Source organism: Protopterus annectens, chromosome 6.part0 (genome assembly GCF_019279795.1).
Source record: "Protopterus annectens isolate FY-2018-M chromosome 6.part0, PAN1.0, whole genome shotgun sequence".
Lineage (NCBI taxonomy): Eukaryota > Metazoa > Chordata > Ceratodontiformes > Protopteridae > Protopterus > Protopterus annectens.
This window is the reverse complement of record NC_056737.1, coordinates 705,826,976-705,845,436: the sequence shown is the minus strand read 5'-3', so window position 1 is coordinate 705,845,436 and position 18,461 is coordinate 705,826,976. Positions and strand designations below refer to the sequence as shown.

Here is an 18,461-nt window from a genome sequence, read left to right as displayed (position 1 = left end):
ATATACAGTTTTGACTTCTTATAATAATAGTTTTTTTTTATTTCATAAGCTTTTAAGATAGAAAGTTTGAAAGCAAGTTCCTGCTTTTAACAGTAAGTGGATTTGTTCCTTTTAAGTCTCAATGCTGTTTTTGTGGGACATCTGTTGCTGATATTATTACACTGTTTAATTTATCTTTTATTCATATTGTCTGTCAGTGTTTGCCTTTGTACCAGTTGTTTCACAAATAGCATTACTTCCTTCTGATACAGGTAGCTTTTTTATTTGTGATCACTTACCTAATATATACATCTTTGTTTGATTTTTAAATTGGTGTCGGATAAAGCTAATTTACCTCTTTTGAACTGACATTTATAGAACAGTAAAATATATTTTACATATATAGCAACTTTCCTGTTGTTTTTACTTCTGTTGGAAGTCTTTTTTAGAGTTTTAGTTTTAAGGGTAAGGAGGGTGGCTTAATGGTTAAGTTATTTGCTTTACAAACTCAAGGTGCAGGGTTTGAGTCTCACAAAGGATAATTGGCTAGGCTTAAAATAGCTCACAAGGGCAGTTAGCCTAGTACTAATCTATGAACCTATAATATGCATGCCACTTTACCTGATAATCTGAGAAATTGTCTCCTGCAAGCAAATGATTCATACTGACTGGTGTTATAATTTATTCCCAAATACAGTTTTCTGGCTGGTTTTCAAACAGTTTACATAAATAAGAGATAACTCTTATCTGTTTTTGACCTCTGGAGTGCTCTTTCCAATGCTAAATTGAAAACTTAAATGAGGTATACTTTGTATCTAAGAGACATTGTGAAGCATGATAAGATGAAATTCTTATAACTTATTGCAGAATTCATAGTGTGCTTTTGGGAATAGAACCCATGGACTGGGTTTGCCAAAGTCACCACTTCCTTTAAAAAATGTAGGTGTTATTATTTTGCAACATTGTATTAGCAAACTGAATTTAAGAAAGTCACATGTAATATGCATATTCTGCAGACTACATATTGAAAGCTGCTAAGTCATTTTAAGTGCTGTACATATATATATATATATATATATATATATATATATATATATATATATATATATATATATCCTTCTATAAGGCCGTGGTGGTGCAGTGGTTATCGTTGTGATTTCACAGCAATAGGCTATCTGGTTCGATTCTCAGCTGGAGTTCCTTCTGTGCGGAGTCTGTATGTCATCCCTGTGGTTGAGTAAACATTAAAGACATGCAAGTAGGTTTGTGCCTGTGTGGGTGTTCCTTCTTTAAAGGTTGGGTGCCAGGCTGGCAACTCAACACAGTAAAAATCAAATGCCAGTCATTAGCGGACCAATGATCTGCTGTGGCGACCCCTAACCGGGAAAAGCATTACAGTAAGGCTTCTAATCTGGGTGTTACTTAGGTATTTTGGAATGTTCATGCTTTGTATCAGAGAAAATTTGCTTTCTGAGTAAAGTAATTTCTATATAGTATACATATATCTGTTGCATACATATTTTACTTTCAGTTTCCATGTTTAAAGAAATAAGTTACTGCTTGAGATTCTACCCATCAGTTATGTATTTTGTTACAGTGACCACCCCAAAAGGAGCTAACATATTTGTAGGTAAATACATGCCAGGAATGCTTAACTTAACACTAGATTTTTGAGGACAAGTTATTTTAACAGCAAAACTGCCCGTCTGTGAATTCAAAGATGGCTGCCATTCTGTAAACACTGCTGACCTGCAGCTCCTCAATAAACCTGAGAAAAATCTGTAACCTGAGTCGATACCAAGAGGTTTGAACATCAAATTAAAGTCAAAAAAGATGCATCTACACTTAATTAATCTATAACCAGGAAAAAAAGTGGAAAAAAAAGTCTTTATCTATCAGGATTCCAAGTGATTAGCTAGCTCTGAAGAGAGAAATAAACAAAGGACTGTCTGCATTCTTCATTTTACCTGTCAGCTTGGGAAAAGGAAAATGTCACAAGAAGGAAAAAGCATGGAAACAACTACTACCAAAACAAAGCTGTCGGAATTACAGTCACCAGTAAAGGATGGGAGTGCGAAAAACAAAGAATTACTAGACAGCAGGAACAACAGAAACCAGAGACTAGATCTAAAACTGATCAGCCACTGAACATGGACGATATCAAACATGCTTTATTGCCTATACAAGAAGCCTTAAAGGACCTGACTACTCAAATACAAACTTTTGGAGTTTTATGTAATCAGTTGCTGCAGAGAATGGACAAAACAGAGGCTAGAATTTCAGAAACCGAGGACAAAATAGACTTGCTGGAGAAGAAAACAAAGGTACATGATGTGGAGTTACAAGCCATGCAAAGTAAACATTGATTTAGAAGCGAGGTCTAGAAGAAATAATATTATTATTAGAGGGATCCCTGAAAACATTCAGTATGCAGAGCTAATACCAACTATAACACAAATACTTAAAGTTTTGTTAAATGATGCTGATGGAGTGAAACAAATTGTTATCAAAAGGGCACACAGAGCACTGAGAGAGGTATAAGCTTCTAATATGCCTAGACCTGTATATGCTAAGATATTGAACTTTCAAGATTTTAGCAAAATACTTTTTACTGCAAAAAAGAATGGTGGCTTTGTTATGTGGAAAAATAGTAAAATATCTCTGGCTCAAGATTTACCACTGCAAGTAAGGCAAGCTAGGCAGTCTTTATCTGCATACTGTAAATTTCTGATTGACAAGCAAATTAAATTCCAGATGAAATATCCTAATGTGCTTACATTTATGGTGGATGGGATTAAATATTCTGTTTCTACTAAAAACGAGGCAAAGGGAGTGTTTCTGAAGGTTTTTAAAGTTTTACCTGCATCAGAGGGCTGAAAGAAACTTCCGTTGAGACTGGCATGCTCCTGAGGTCAGATCCAGTATCTACTATACTTCGAGGCTTAGGTAATCCTTTGTTCCCTGTTTAAGTCGTTTAGGCCTCTGTAAAAGCAATAAAACTGTTTGTTTGTGATAATCCGAGGGTCTGCTGGCCGTTTTCCGAACTTTTATGACCTCTACGAACTTTTTTCGTCGAGTGGTAAACAGGAAATCTCTTGAATGCAGCTGAAAGTGTGGATTTCGATGCAACACTTCCTGTGGTCCGGCTGCGAAAGCGGTCCCCCGTCGCAAGTATTACTGATGGTTTCCTGGTTTGAGAAGCTGAAAAGAACTGACATAATGTGTTAATGTTTTTTTTAACAAGTAAATAACATTAGAATATGTACGTGAAGCATATAATAACATCTGTTTTTTCCTGTTTTTTTTTCCTTATGCTTATAGTGTTGAACCAAATTATATTTTTACAATATCTGCAGTGGGTGCAAGGTATAGCACTATATATATGAATATAAATAGGTAAATAGTGGCTATTGGGTGGTGTTAATCAGACAACTAATGTCAGTATAGTTAGGAACTAAAGCATGCAATTGCAAAACTTTGATAATTGGTAGTTGCAGGCACTGTGTATGGTACAGAATTATAATGTGGAATGCATTTATTTTTTTCTGTCTGTGTTTTTTTTTTTTTTTTTTTTTTCTTTCTTTCTTTCTCTCAATAAAAGTGGTATATAAATAATGATTGTACCAAAAGAGGTATTTGGGGTAGGTATAAGTAGCTAGTTAATATATTAAATTTTTTTCTTTAAATGATAATAATACCTTACAATAGAGATTTGCTTAATTAATAGTTGGAACATAAGCTGTAGAGCAATAGCAGTGTTTGTTAGGGAATGCTTAGTTTAGACTTTGTAGTAGCTAAGTTAGAATATATAGGTTGTAAGTTTAGGAAATGTTTTAAGTTTTATTACATGAAGCTTTTAAATATGTTTGTGTTTCTAACCTTGTTCATGTTTTTTTACATACCAGACCTATATAAGTCCTGGTCCAGGGGTAAAGTGGGTAGGCACTGGCTGGGGACGGGATGTAGGAAATGCTTCCAGATTATGTTTAGTATGCAGTTAATACATATCCATTGGATAATTTCCCTCTTATACTATTATTTGATAATTAGACCTGTCGATGTGGGAATTAGACTCATGGAACGTTAAAGGGCTCCAGAACTTGAAGAAGAGGAAGCTGTTACTACACATATTGCTACAGGACAAAGCACTGTTTGCATTTTTACAAGAAACACACTTGTTAAATGATCAGTGGGATGATATTAGGAAAAAGAATTGGATTAGAGCGGTAGTGGCATCAGAAGGTAAGACAAACAGTGCTGGAGTAGCTATAATTATTAAAACTCAATACAAAGACAAGATTTTAGACTCTAAAGTGGATCAAAATGGGCGATGGTGTTATGTTATTTTATCGGATAATGCTATTTTATCGGATAATGCGTTTGATAAACCTCTTTTACTTTTGAATATATATGCACCATGTAATGACCAACAAAGTTTCATAGCATCATTATATCCAATCTTAACACAGTATGATGGTTATTATTTTATTGTGGGTGGGGATTGGAATACCTATCAAAATCCAAAGTTGGATAGGTCTTGTCCACAAAGAGCATTTAATAAGCAGGCCGGGATAGCATTAAATGACTTCAAGGAAGATTTTCAATTATATGACCCCTTTTGTTATGCACATAATATTAATAATGCAATTAAGTATACCTTTTATTCACCATGCCACAAAATGTGGTCTAGGATAGATTTTTCTTGATATCCAAAGCATTAATTAATTTGGAACCAGTAGTGGTTATACATACCGATATCTATCGGATCACTCAAAAATTTCGTTAAGGTTTTCTAAAGATTTAAAAGATACAAGAATGCATAGAGGTTATAATTGGTCACTTAATCCAAATCTGTTAAATAAAAAGGATATAATAGATGGAATTGTAAAATATCTGAAAGGTTTAACAGATAGGATGAAGCTTCAGGAACATACTCCTGATATTGAATGGGCAGCAGCTAAATCTCAAATTAGAGGATTTCTTTTGCAAAAGCCTCATATTATAAGAAAAGGCAAAACAATGATATTCAAAAATTAGAAACAAAAGTGAAGCTACTCGAGAAAGAACTGATTCAGAATTTTAATGCTCAAACAGAGAAGGAAATGTTGAAATGTCAAAGGGATCTCTTCTTGCTGCATAATAGTAGAGTAACACTTCAGGAGCATAGGTGTTTAGTGAAATATGCCAATAATGTTCAAATACCGTCAAAAGCATTGGCAAGGATTATAAATCAATCGAAAACAACAGTACATATTTCGGAAATACAATGCAATGACACAGTGTATTCTAAAACTGAGGATATTATTGATATTTTCAAAAAAATCTATACCAAGGTTTATGAGGGTCAAATTGATAGGTCTGTACATAAACAGAATAAAAGATTCTTGCAAAAAATTAATTTTCCAAAATTAGAAGAGAGTCTGCAAGGTGATCTGATTAAACCTATATCTTCAGATATGTCTTCAGAGGAAATAGTATATGTAATTCAACATATGAAAGTACATAAGTCACCAGGTCCTGATGGTTTGTCAGTTGAATTTTATAAAGAGTTTGCTGATAGTTTTGGTAAAATATTGTCTCATGTATTTAACTACATAATCAGAAATAAAATTAGTGACCCTCACCTTAATGCGTCAAAAACAATCTTTATACATAAAGCTAATTCAGACCCCCAAAGCCCGGATAATTACAGGCCAATAGCATTAATAAATGTGGATATGAAAATTCTCACTACCATTATAGCATGTAGATTAAAAAAGATTATGATCCATTTAATCTCTAAGGAACAGGCTGGATTTATGGCAACTAGACAAACTAGTGATAACACACTTACACTACATAATATGATGATGTATGCTAAACAAAACAACTCTAATATTTATGCCCTTATAATAGATGCTCAGAAAGCATTTGATAGAGTGGATATAAACTTTTTGTTTGATGTGTTGCCTTATTTCAATATGCCACAGGAATTTATTCAGATACCACAAATATTATATAGTAATCCGTATACTACGTTATATATTAATAGGAGTTATTCTAAAAGAATACAGATTAAAAATGGTACACGGCAGGGTTGCCCTTTGTCCCCCTTATTGTTTAACCTTTATTTAGAACCTCTATTTTTATATATTAAGCAAAATTTGTATCATAATGCACCAATAATTTATAGGAATAAATTAGTAATGTCGGCATTTGCTGATGATCTTATTATTTATTGTACAACCCCAATTTCTGATAGTGAAAAGATATTAAATGTTGTAAATGAATTTTCAGAAGTCTCTAATTACAAAATTAATTTGGAGAAAACTAGTATTTTCCCGTTAAGAACCCCTAAACCTTTTTCATTAATGTCCCTGTTGGGGAAGATATCATGTAAAGAAAATATCAAATATTTGGGTATTAGCTTCTCTACGGATAATAAGGACTTTTATAGTAATAATATTAAATGAGTATGGGAACTAATAGTAGCTGATTGTGGCAGATGGAGGAATTTAAGACTACAATGGCAAAAGTATCAATAGTGAAAATTAATATATTACCACGAATGTTATATATCTTTAGGTCTGCTCAAGTATCAATTACAAAGACAGTTTTTAAACAAATTCATAAAGATCTAGCTAAATTTATTTGGGAGTCAAAGAAAACTAGAATATTGTATGAGAAATTAATGACCCCCGAAGAGTAGAGGAGGACTTGAGTTACCGAATTTTGAAGTATACTATTTAATCGTGAATGCCAACAGGTGTTTAAGAATTGCTAATTACGAGGTAATTAGTACAAAGTGGATACCAACTTGGGTGGTCTTGAATTACAAGCATATTCTAGATCTGAACATAAATCCTAAAGCTTTACCCTTTTTGGATAAAACTAGTTTGATAAAGTATGGGATTATGGATCACTTAAAAACATATGTGTCATCTTTGCAAAAATTATTCCAATCAGTAGACTTGTTGCAATATATGATGGTTTTTCAGCCTTTCCATAGGAATCCCAATTTTAAACTAAATAATCAGTTGATTGATCTTAGTAAATTCCCATTAATAGTTAATTTGACTCTGATTGATGTTTTTAATAAATTTCATTTATCGGCTTCGCAAGTTAGGCAGGAATTGAATCTTCCTAAGAGTTATATGGTTGTCATGAGACAAATCAGAGAACTTGCTCTGAGTCATTTTGAAAACTTTAAACCGATAGTTGGAATTGTGGATAAATGCTCTGAATTGTGGCAGGCTCTCCAACAGGAGGTCAAATTTATAACAACAACAAATAAATTAATTAAAGATTTAAAATTCCAGGATAAAATTCTGTTGTCAGGGTATTGGGTAAACAAAATGACAGTAGCAGATAATCAGGTATTAAAAGCAATTGATTTAACAATAAAATCGGTCTCTTTTCAAAAGTTGATGTATACGCAGTTGATGATTTGGAATAATGCTTATTATACTCGTCTTAGGTTACATAAATTTAATCCTAGGAATTCTCCAACTTGTCCATATTGCACAAATCAAACGGTGGATTTTCTTCATATGTTCTGGAGTTGCAAGTGTATATGTAAACTTTGGAACTCTCTTAGAAAACAACTACAAAAGATGGGTTATCAAAGTTCAACGTTATCATGGGAATTTATGATTCTACATGTTTCTCCAAGAGAGCTCTCTAGGTCACAAACTATAATATGTATGAATATTTTTTTGCTGATGAAGTTATATATAGCTACAAATTGGTTAGAACCAGATAAGACATCATGGGATAATTTCAAGCTTGTGGCTATAAAGCATATATTAGCACATAAATTACTCCTGAAGCAAAGTAACAAAAATATTAATAACCCGAAAATATGGGAAAAGGTTTTTAACATTATATTAGCATAATACTGTTATTAGGAATATATTAAAGTTTGGATGTATATGTGGAGGAAACAATGTTTTGAAAATATGTATGATATGTATGGACGCAAAGTACTTCTACAAATGTTTTGGCTTTGTTTTTCTTCCCTGGTGTCTTCTTTTTTGGAATAATGACGATTTTTATATGGAAGCATTTCATGTAGATATTGTATATAGTTTTGATAGTAATAGTAGTGAATTATGTGTGTGATTTTATTGCATTTTGAAAATATATATCAATAAAAATTTATTATGGAAAAAAAAAAAACTGCCCGTCTGTACCCATCCTGCTTAGATGTTTTAAATCATTGCATAGTTGTATTTCTGGGTATAGGTATAATAATGTGTTATTTTAAGGGAAATGGTTATTACATTAAAATGTCTGTTTGAATACCAGCAGAGGCTCAGAAAACTGAAGAAAGATAAAACCAAACTGCAAGAAAAACAAAAAACAAAAAAAAAAAACAAGGTGATCCTGTAGAGCTTCTCTTAGCTGAATAACAGATCTGATCCAAATGTAATATAACCACTTTATTAAATACAAAAATTTTAGTTTAGCACATATACAGGTGGCGTGTTTCTTTTTCATGTACTTTCATCCCAAATACCCTCAGGACTTCATCTTCTTCTTCTTTTGGCCTTTCTCAGTTAGGGGTCGACACAGCAGATCACCTGTCTGCTCAAGATTGGCAGTGGAATTTTACGGTGTTGAGTTGCCAGCCCAGCGCCCAACCTTCCACGGAAGGCACACACATGCATGCACTCACACCTAGGGCCAGTTTATAGTGTCCAAACCACCTACAGCATAAAGTAATAATGCCTGTGTGAAGTCTACATTTAAATACTTAATGGCCTGTCACATGATTAAAAAATCAATCAATTAATTCAGTTTTAAAAATATAAAACAACATATCTAAAATGTTGAATGATTGATTAGCCAATTAAATATAAAATAAAAAAAGAAGAAGATGAAAACACCAAAACTTCCACATTTTGGTATACTGACAAAACATATTCTAACACTCAATACAATGTGCTTAATGTCTATAATTGATTTAATTTAACATAATTTAATATGATTTATGATATTACAATCATAGGTTATTGTTTGTATTAAATTAATATAATAAATGTACTGACTGATGAATATAAGAATAAAAATTGCTAAAAATTGTCCTAAACTGAAATATGAATTTACCAGTTGTATGGATTAGTGTTGAATAATACATAAAGTGAACACATTCTAGAAGCTAAAAATTCTGACACTATATTCAACGTTTAACATTTCTTAATTTTAAAGTTGTCAAAATTAAAATAGAGTTACTGATTCCAGGAAATACTGTTGCATTTAGTTTCAACTGCAAGTGAAGCTCCCTGTATTCCAGTTTAGTCCCCCAGCCCCCTCCTCTGGGATCATGGGGTTCAACTTGTAAAAATTCCAAAATAAAAATTTTTGAAATTCACACAATGGGTGGAATACTTATGATAGCATTATTAATGTCATACCAGTGTTCATAAATCCTCTTTTTCAGATGCTTTTTGGTCTTACTAGTGTAAAAGGCTGAACACGAGTCACACTTAGCAATATATACTAATCCACTAGTTTTACAATTCCCATAAGATAAAATAATGTGTTGCTTATATTAATCGGTTAAAGTTATTTTTTGTTCTTGCATAATAAATTCATATTGTCAACATCTACCACATCATTGGGTACCTTTACTTTTAGTGCCTCCAACTTGGCTATTGTTAATCTCGAATAATTTCTTAAAATTGGCTGGTCTATAAACAAAATTTGGGGATTCACATACAGTCTTAAATACGTCTTCATTACTTCTGAAAATCATCCATTTCCTACCTATAACCTCCTTCACCTTATCTGAACCTATACTATAAGGTAAAATCAAAGCTTACTCATATTTGCTGAAATTCCCATGGTCTTTGTATTCAGTAATGCTGATCTTATTCTGTATGCTGTCCTGTGTCACCAGACCTCATCTTAAAAGGGGGCTATACTTGTTGCCCAATCCATTGTATATTTCTAATCTTAGTTTTTTAACTATTAGTGGTGGATATCCTCTTTCTAAAAACATATTTTCAAGTATCTCAAATTCTTGTACCAATCTTTCATTATCAGATGTCATTTTGGTCACTCAAATAAATTGACCAGTAACCAAATTACGTTTGAGTTGGTAGGGATGATAACTATGAAAATACAAATAAGCATTTGAAAAAGTAGGTTTCCTAAATATACTAGATTTGAAGTATGATTTAAAGTCTGACCATTCTTTATAAATAGTAGCATCCAGATAATTTATACATTCAGTGCGATATAAATAGGTGAATTTTAAAAAAGAAGTTGTGTTATTTAAGTAATCTATAAACTGATTCAGTTGTTTAACAGTAGCTTGCCATATAATGAAAAGATAATCCAAAAATCGCAAGTAAATCTTACTTAATGGAAAGAAATGGGAAATGAATATGGGTATCAGTTCCCATGACCATGTAACTAAATTAGCAAAACAAGGTGCAGAGGAGGCCCCCCTTGGCTACTCCCTTAATCTGTTTATACAATTCACCTTAAAAAATAGTTACTGTATAAGATTATGTCCACGAGTAAAGAAATGTCACTGTGTCCTGATTGTATTCTGGACAAAAGTGCATGATGAAAAAGGAGAGTGGCACATCTATGTGCTAAACTCCATTTTTGTATTTAATAAAGTGGTTATACTACGTTTGGATCAAATCCGTTATTCATCCAGGAGAAGGTGTACACGACCACCTTGGATTTCTTTCTTGCAGTTTGGTTTTAGCTTTCTTCAGTTTTCTGAGCCTCTGCTGGTGTTCAAAGAGACATGATTACTTATGTTTACTTCTGAAATACATTGACTGGCACACAAATTGAAGTACTAAACCTGTGATAATAGAGAATCTCAAATTTTATCTTTGTTTATATAGTAATAAAACAGCCTGAAACTTGGAACACTTTCTGAATACATCTACTAAAACCTCCTTTGCTACCACTTACTTTTTACCCTCACTCCTACATGGACCTCGAGTCTTTACTAACCTTCAAACCTCACTAATAGCAAAAGTTGAAGCATAATAGAATAAAATTGCTAAGTCTGCAACTAGCTAAATGTTTTACTGCCATCAGTGCACAGTCCTGCAGTCGTTTAAGTGTCTTGAACTTCCCCACCATCCTATCTACCTAGAATTTATAACTGCCCACAACATCATTCATAAACCTGCTGCCTGACCTACTGCAAACTCTATACTCCACAAATACTTTCCCAAAAGACTTCTCTTATCAGAGGAAAAAATCTCCTCTCAATTCATAAACCTATTAAATCATCTTGACAATGCCTCTACTCCTGTTCTCTAGCTAAACGTTTTAACTACTTACCACTAACCATTAGAACAAACTCTAACCTTCTCACCTTTAAATACTCATTAAAAGAATTTTTAACCAAATCATGTATCTGCTGCTGTGCTAATCCAGGCTGAACTCTTTAACTTTTATCTATCTACCGGCTACTCTTGCCCACTATACTCTTTTTTCGCCCTTCTTTACCTGCCATGTACTTTTTACTATGACAGCCTTTCATTCCCTCATTACCTCTTCTTTGCTTCTCTGTCACTTTGTCCCCTTCACCTGGGATTGTTTCCCTGCCCACTCTTTTACCACTAATACTGTCTTGTCTCGTGGTACCTTTATCTAAAACCTTACTGTTTTCTAGTATCTTGCTTCTGGTGTTAAGATAATCTCCTTAGTCATTACTGTTCATCATATGTTGTGCTACATATTTGACTGCTCATTGAACCGATTTGCCTAATGTATATTTTGCTGTTCTTTGCTTCTCAAATGTATGCATTTTATTATTTCTAATGTAAACTATGTTATTGCTATTTTTTAATCTGTTTATGTAATGTGATGTACCTGGAGCTTTTCTCCCTAGACCTCTGGCGAAAATCGGTACTTCTGGCTCAGTTGGACTTTCCAGGTAACCAAATGTCAGTAAATAAAATTAAATCTTGGAAGTGCACATTTCACATCTATGCATTGTACACATAATGTACAAAATTCAGCTTGCTGAGCCATAGAATATTTGCTGTTACAGTTCCATTTCATGACTCATATTTCATTTACAAACTTGTTGTACAATTAATCGTATACTAAAAACTAGACTTGGCATGTCTTCTACTTGAATTCAAGTTACTGCATTGCACACTCACAGTTCAACATGTCTAAAGTAACTCTTGTTTAAAATCTGAGTAGTTTTATACCATTCACTTTTAATTTACATAACTCAGGAATGGCACTGAATGTAAGCATCAGACCATACAAAGATGCCTGTACTGTCAGCTGGATTCTTGAATAGGTCTCCTCACTGCATAACAAAAGCAGTATAGGGGCTAGCTTATCTACAGTAGTGATTCAGAGAGAAAGTCAATCTCTTGTCAGTGCTCGCATGCACTGGAGATACAATATACAGTTCTATCAGAAGCCCATGTAATGTTGCTGACTGTACACGTTGAATTCCTTCCATTGTGGTTTTAGTAGGGTGTGGCAGCCTGTGTACTACCATTACCACTGTGTGCAGAGCACCTAGGTAAAAAGGTGCCCAGAAGGATGCAGAACAATAGCATACTGTATTTTCTACCAGCTTTAGGTGCCACGAATGCCAGGAAAACCATGTACACTGTAGGAAAACACAGGCTGCATTGCTTTGCATACACCACTGCAACTAGTACTCTGAATACAATGAGGATTTCATTTATGGTGCATAGTAACCAGTGTGCCCAGAGTTTTCTTGCCACTGCAAGTGCAAAGGGAGATATAAACTAAGCAAACACCTGTGTGTCCGTGCATGTTCGTGCGTACGTGTGTGGATGTGTGTGCGTGCGTGTATGTGTGCTTGTGTGCTTGTGTGTGTGTGTGTGTGTGTGTGTGTGTGTGTGTGTGTGTGTGTGTGTGTGTGTGTGTGTGTGTGTGTGTGTGTGTGTGTTGCCAGTCATGCAATTTGCAGATCTACAGAGAAAACTGCACACCACTGCTTTCATCACCTGCATCCTAGAGTGTCTGACTGAGCCACACCATTTAGACAACTGTAGAAAACAGTGTAGCTCATTACCTGTCTCTTTATGCTGTGCATCATGTATATGTCATTATGGTCCTGCACTTTGACTAAAGTCATTCTTATGCTGTGTGTGCCTTAGCATTTTTAGCTTTCTTTTGGGAACATGGGGAACACTTGCTGTTTGGACCATCTGCAGAGTAGCGGTGTTCCATTAGGTATATCAGTGGGATATGGCATCACTGTTGCATATGTTGGGTGGTGTGTAATATATATATATATATATATATATATATATATATATATGTATATGTAGTACATGTGTGTGTTTGTGTTTCTAACAGCTGTCCATAGTTATGTTTATTGTTGTTCAGTTCACTGATCAAGTGACTTACATTAAGTCACATGGTAGGCAAATGAAAACTGAGAGGAATCAAACATGGAACTGTATGATTAAACTCATTAGCAGCGCATAGCCTTAATCCTCTGAACTAAACTGCAGAAAAAGCAACTATGCCAAATGACAGCCTTGAAACTCAGTATTGTTTGTGAATTGCATCACAATTGTTTTCTCTAAGGATACATTTGCATATATTCTCTACACTGTAGTCTGAAGTGTTATACATATCTCAGATGTAGTTGTACTGCTTTGCATTTGTTATGGATTTCGTTTCACTGCCTTTTTTTTTTTTTACGGCAGGTGGCAAATCTGTTTTGTGCACTTTGTCAATCACAGCACATATTTTTTAGTCTTGTTCATAACATGCTAAAGCTCAAAAGAGTTATCATTTCTGTACAGTTTTAAATTTCAAGTACTGTTTTCTAACAGTAGCACATTTCTATTTATAGTATCTGTCTGTAGAATAACGTGGTTTAACATAATATGTTTATTTATTTGCCATTTCAAAAAATTACAAAGGTAAAGATTAAAAAAAAAACAGGCAAACTATAACTTTTGGAGCCTTCCAAATCTGCTCATTGGTGTCATTCACAGTATATTCCTTGAAACAAGCCACGCAAACAAACTTCTACTGTGAGAGACCCATAACCCTTGTCAGAAATCTCAGTTAAATTACTCTTGGATCATATCTATTTATAAAGCCACCAGCTTTCATATTATGCTGTGTATCTCAGCAGTGGCATGCTATGTGCTTCTTTTCCCAAATGGTTATCTCTTAATGACAGTTTACTAGATGTTGAAGTTGTGGGACTTCCCATCCAGAGTTTCTCTCACAACTTGTGGTGTTGATTAATTTAATTGTTGTTATAGTTACTTACAGTGGCTATAAAAAGTGTACACACCCCTGTTAAAATGTCAGTTTTTTGTGATATAAAAAAATGAGACCACAATAAATCATTTCAAACTTTTCCCATCTTTAATGTGACATATAACCTGTACAATTCAATTGAAAAACAAACAAATCTGTTAGGGGAATAAATATAAAGAATTAAAAACATAAAATAAGCTGGTTGCATAAGTGTGCACTCCCTTAAACTAATACTTTGTTGAAGCACCTTTTGACTTAATTATAGCATTCAGTTTTCTTGGGCACACACCTACCATCAATTAAAGAGACTCTGATTAACCCCAAATAAAGTTCACCTGTCCTAGTAGGATTTACCTGACATTTACTCAGTTGCCTGCTACAGCAAAAGCCATGGTTCGCAGACAGCTTACAAAGCATCAAAGGGATCTCATTGTTGAAAGGCATCAGTCAGGAGAAGGGTAAAAAAAATTTCCATAGCAATGGATATACCATGGAACACAGTGAAGACAGTCATCAAAAAGTGGAGAAAATATGTGATAACAGTGACGTTGCAAAGAACTGGACTTCCCTCCAAAACTGATGAAAAGACGAGCTGAAAACTGGTCAGGGAGGCTACCAAGAGACCTACAGCAACACTGAAGAAGCTCCAGGAATTTCTCGCAAGTACTGGTTGTGTACTACATGTATAATAAAAAAAAAAAAATCGAACAGACCACAGCTGAAGAGTATATAGTTGAAACCAACGTTGTTTCAACTGTGTACTTTTCAGCTGTGGTCTGTTCGATTTTTTAATTATATTTGTGAGGCTCTGAGGTGAAGACTGAGCATTACCCAGTTACAGAACAGTTTATTCTCAATATCTTTGTGTACTGCATGTGACAACAATCTCCCATATTCTCCATATGTCTTGGCTATGGAGTAGGGTTGAATAAAGGAAGCCTTTTCATACACAGAAAAACATCCAGGTCCAGTTAAAATTTGCAAAACAATACAGCAAGTCTCCCAAAAGCATGTGGGAAAATGTGTTATGGTCTGATGAGACCAAGGTTGAACTTTTTGGCCACAATTCCAAAAGGTACGTTTAGTGCAAAAACAACACTTCACATCACCAAAATAACACCATCCCCACAGTGAAGAATGGTGGTGGCAGTATCATGCTTTGGGGTCACTTTTCTTCAGCTGGAACTGGGGCTTTAGTCAAGGTGGAGGTAATTATGAACAGTTCCAAATACCAGTCACTTCTGGCCCAAAACCTTCAGGCGTCTGCTAGAAAGCTGAAGATGAATAGGAATTTCAATATTTCAACATGACAATGACCCCAAGCATACATCCAAATCAACAAAAGAATGACTTCACCAAAAGAAAATTAAAGTTTTGGAATGGCCCAGCCAGAGCACAGACCTAAATCCAAAAGAAAATGTGTGGAGTAACCTGAAGAGGGCTGTGCACAAGAGATACCCTTGCAATCTGACAGATTTGGAGCATTTTTGCAAGGGAGACTGGGCAAATATTGCCAAGTCAAGATGTGCCATGCTGATAGACTCCTACCCAAGAAGACTGACTGTTGTAATTAAATCAAAAGGTGCTTCAACAAAGTATTAGTTTAAGGGTATGCACACTTATGCAACCAGCTTATTGTACGTTTTTTATTTTTTATATTTTTCCCCTAACAGATTTGTTTGTTTTTCAATTGAATCGTGCAAGTTATAGGTCACATTAAAGGTGGGAAAAGTTTTGATATGGTTTATTGTGGTCTCATTCTTTTATATCACAAAAACCTGGCATTTTAACAGGGGCGTTTACACTTTTTATATCCACTGTATGTTTTCAATCAGATATATACTGAGTATGGAGAAAAAGGTAATTTCAGAAACATCTCACCTTTTCTTGTTAATAAAAATCACCACCCATAGGGTCTGTATAAAAAACAAAATGATGCATGTCTGTTGAACCTGAACCCAACAAAAACATCAGCTGATATTCAAGCTATTTGATGTAACATACCAGATTGATCACGTTTTGATAAAGCAAGATATGGCAAAACCTAAAGTTCTGCAAGGCATACGTATTAAGTTCCAGTAAGAAGCTAAACTGCATCTTGGTGTTATTGTTTGTAAGACAAGCAGTATAGTTTGTCCCACTCCTTTATGATTGACAGATGGATCCCTTATTAGACCTCTGATGACTCAGGTTTGACTAGCAGTCCAGGCACTCAGAGTTGCCTGAAAAGGAGTGGATGACTCAGTTGTGTTGGCATGAGGGGTTCCTCAGAGTCCCACCTAAAGAACTCCAGTTGGGTGAATGCCAGGTGCTGCAAGTTCTGCATCACAGGAGTCTGCAAGTATGAGTCTACCCACCTGGCCTTGTGTGCTTGGGGAAGCGTGTAGTTGCATTGCAATGTTCACAGCTTAGTGGGTTGTGCACCATGCTTTCCATCCAGCAGAGGGTGGTATTAGTTAAGCACAAAAAAATCTGCTAACTTTTCACAGATTGATGCAATTATAACTAGTTCTTGCCTTCTTATGTTCGTGTTCAAGGATGTCCTTACATCTTACAATTACAATCAATTAAATTAGGGAACATGAGTGGGCCAGTAGGGAATAGGGGTGTTACAGTTACAGAAGAATGGAAGCCGGAGCCAAAATTAATAAGAAGCTTAATCTAAAATTATTTTATTGCATGTTCACAATTATTCTTGTGCTGAGTAGACCAAACAATTAAACTTAAATCACAGTCCACAGATGTTTTATATCATTGTGCTATGCCACTGAAATTCAGATTTAATATGTAGTGTATATCAATCTTAATCTAGCAAATATTGTTGAAATGTAAAGGAAATTGTGTGCACAATGTGAACAGATATGAACAGTGAATGGAATTCATTCTTTGCAAATGATTTCATGAAAAGTCAAAGTAAAATTACATTTTAAAAGCAGATATGTGACAACTGAACATATGTTTTTATGTTGCAGGTTAAAATGTCTGAAAGAGACTGAAAGTGAAATGGGTGCTTATGAAAGGTCACTACAACACATTAAAGAAGCAGCCAGTCAGCCTGCTTTGACAGATGTAACAGATGGTAATGATATAGGAAGCCAATTGTCTAATACAGAAACATTACTGGAAAAAACAAAGCATTTGATAGATGACAGGTAAGAAGTAAACTCACATTACTGCAATACAGGTTTGAACAATGGAAGTATCCTTAAAGTAAAGACCTGCATACTACAGAGGCAAATGTGAAGCCATTGTAAGTATGTTTTGTAGTTTGTGAAAAGGAACTCCGAATGCAGTCCTAATTTAAATGTAAAGAAAACTTATTTGACAGTAACCACTGTAACATTAGAATAAAATTTGGGTAAAAGCAGTGTTTTTTAACTGTCCACTAGCTAAAGGATATCCCATTATGTACTGACATAGGTGTGCACATGGCTTTCTCTTAGTAATTGAGCATGTACTTAATCTAACCAGGTCTTCTGTCTGACTCATTGGCTAAGTATTTCATATTTGCTTGAACCAAAAAATTGTGATTGTGCAACAATGAGAATGTTTCATGTAGTGGCTAAAATTTTTAGATTTTTCACTTATTTTATTTATTTATTTTTTCTTTCTCTGTATATTTTTGATAAATTGGTTAAGACACTTAGATATGTTAGACAACAAGACCCCAAAGACTTTCACTTAGAGTATTTTCTTGGCCTGGGGCATGAATATGATGAAAGGTGACAAACAATTATTAGTAAGTGATAACTGATAAAAGCAAACTGCTCTACTATGTGAACAAAAAACTAGGTACTTGCGTATTACCGCAACCACATTTTGAACAGGAAAAATGGTTGTTTTCCAAGCCATAGTCCTGCCAGTCAATGTAGTCAAAAGTTTGCAATGACGAGAATATAATACTCTTTCTAACCACTACTTCTTTCTACCTATCTACACGATAAATATATTTACTTTTTCTGTTTATCTTGAGGGTAGTCGGGCTGAGAAAGATGTAAGCGTGAATGTGGTAACACCCTAATGACTTTTACCCATTTGTCCATGCTACTTGTTTCAACCAACAACTTTTTAAATCCATCACATCAGTTACACAGACATTTACATTTCTGTACAGAGAAGTAGCTCGTCAGTTCCTAGATTTGCTGGTGAAATTCCAATCTGTTATCCTTCATGACATTTATGTGATTGCAAACCTTTTTTTGCACCAACTAAGGTTATAACGAGAGTGTGTAAAATTTTTTCCAACA

The 18,461-nt window shown here is 34.5% G+C and overlaps 1 protein-coding gene across 1 annotated transcript in view; it reads left to right on the top strand.

Annotated features, from left to right (window-relative positions):
* Window positions 1–18,461, top strand: part of SYNE2 (spectrin repeat containing nuclear envelope protein 2) — a 3,814,665-nt gene that overhangs the window by 981,124 nt on the left and 2,815,080 nt on the right. Inside the window, exon 24 of the mRNA XM_044073561.1 lies at window positions 17,187–17,366. Coding sequence (XP_043929496.1) covers window positions 17,187–17,366 — 180 coding nt within the window. The remainder of the gene's footprint in view (window positions 1–17,186; window positions 17,367–18,461) is intronic.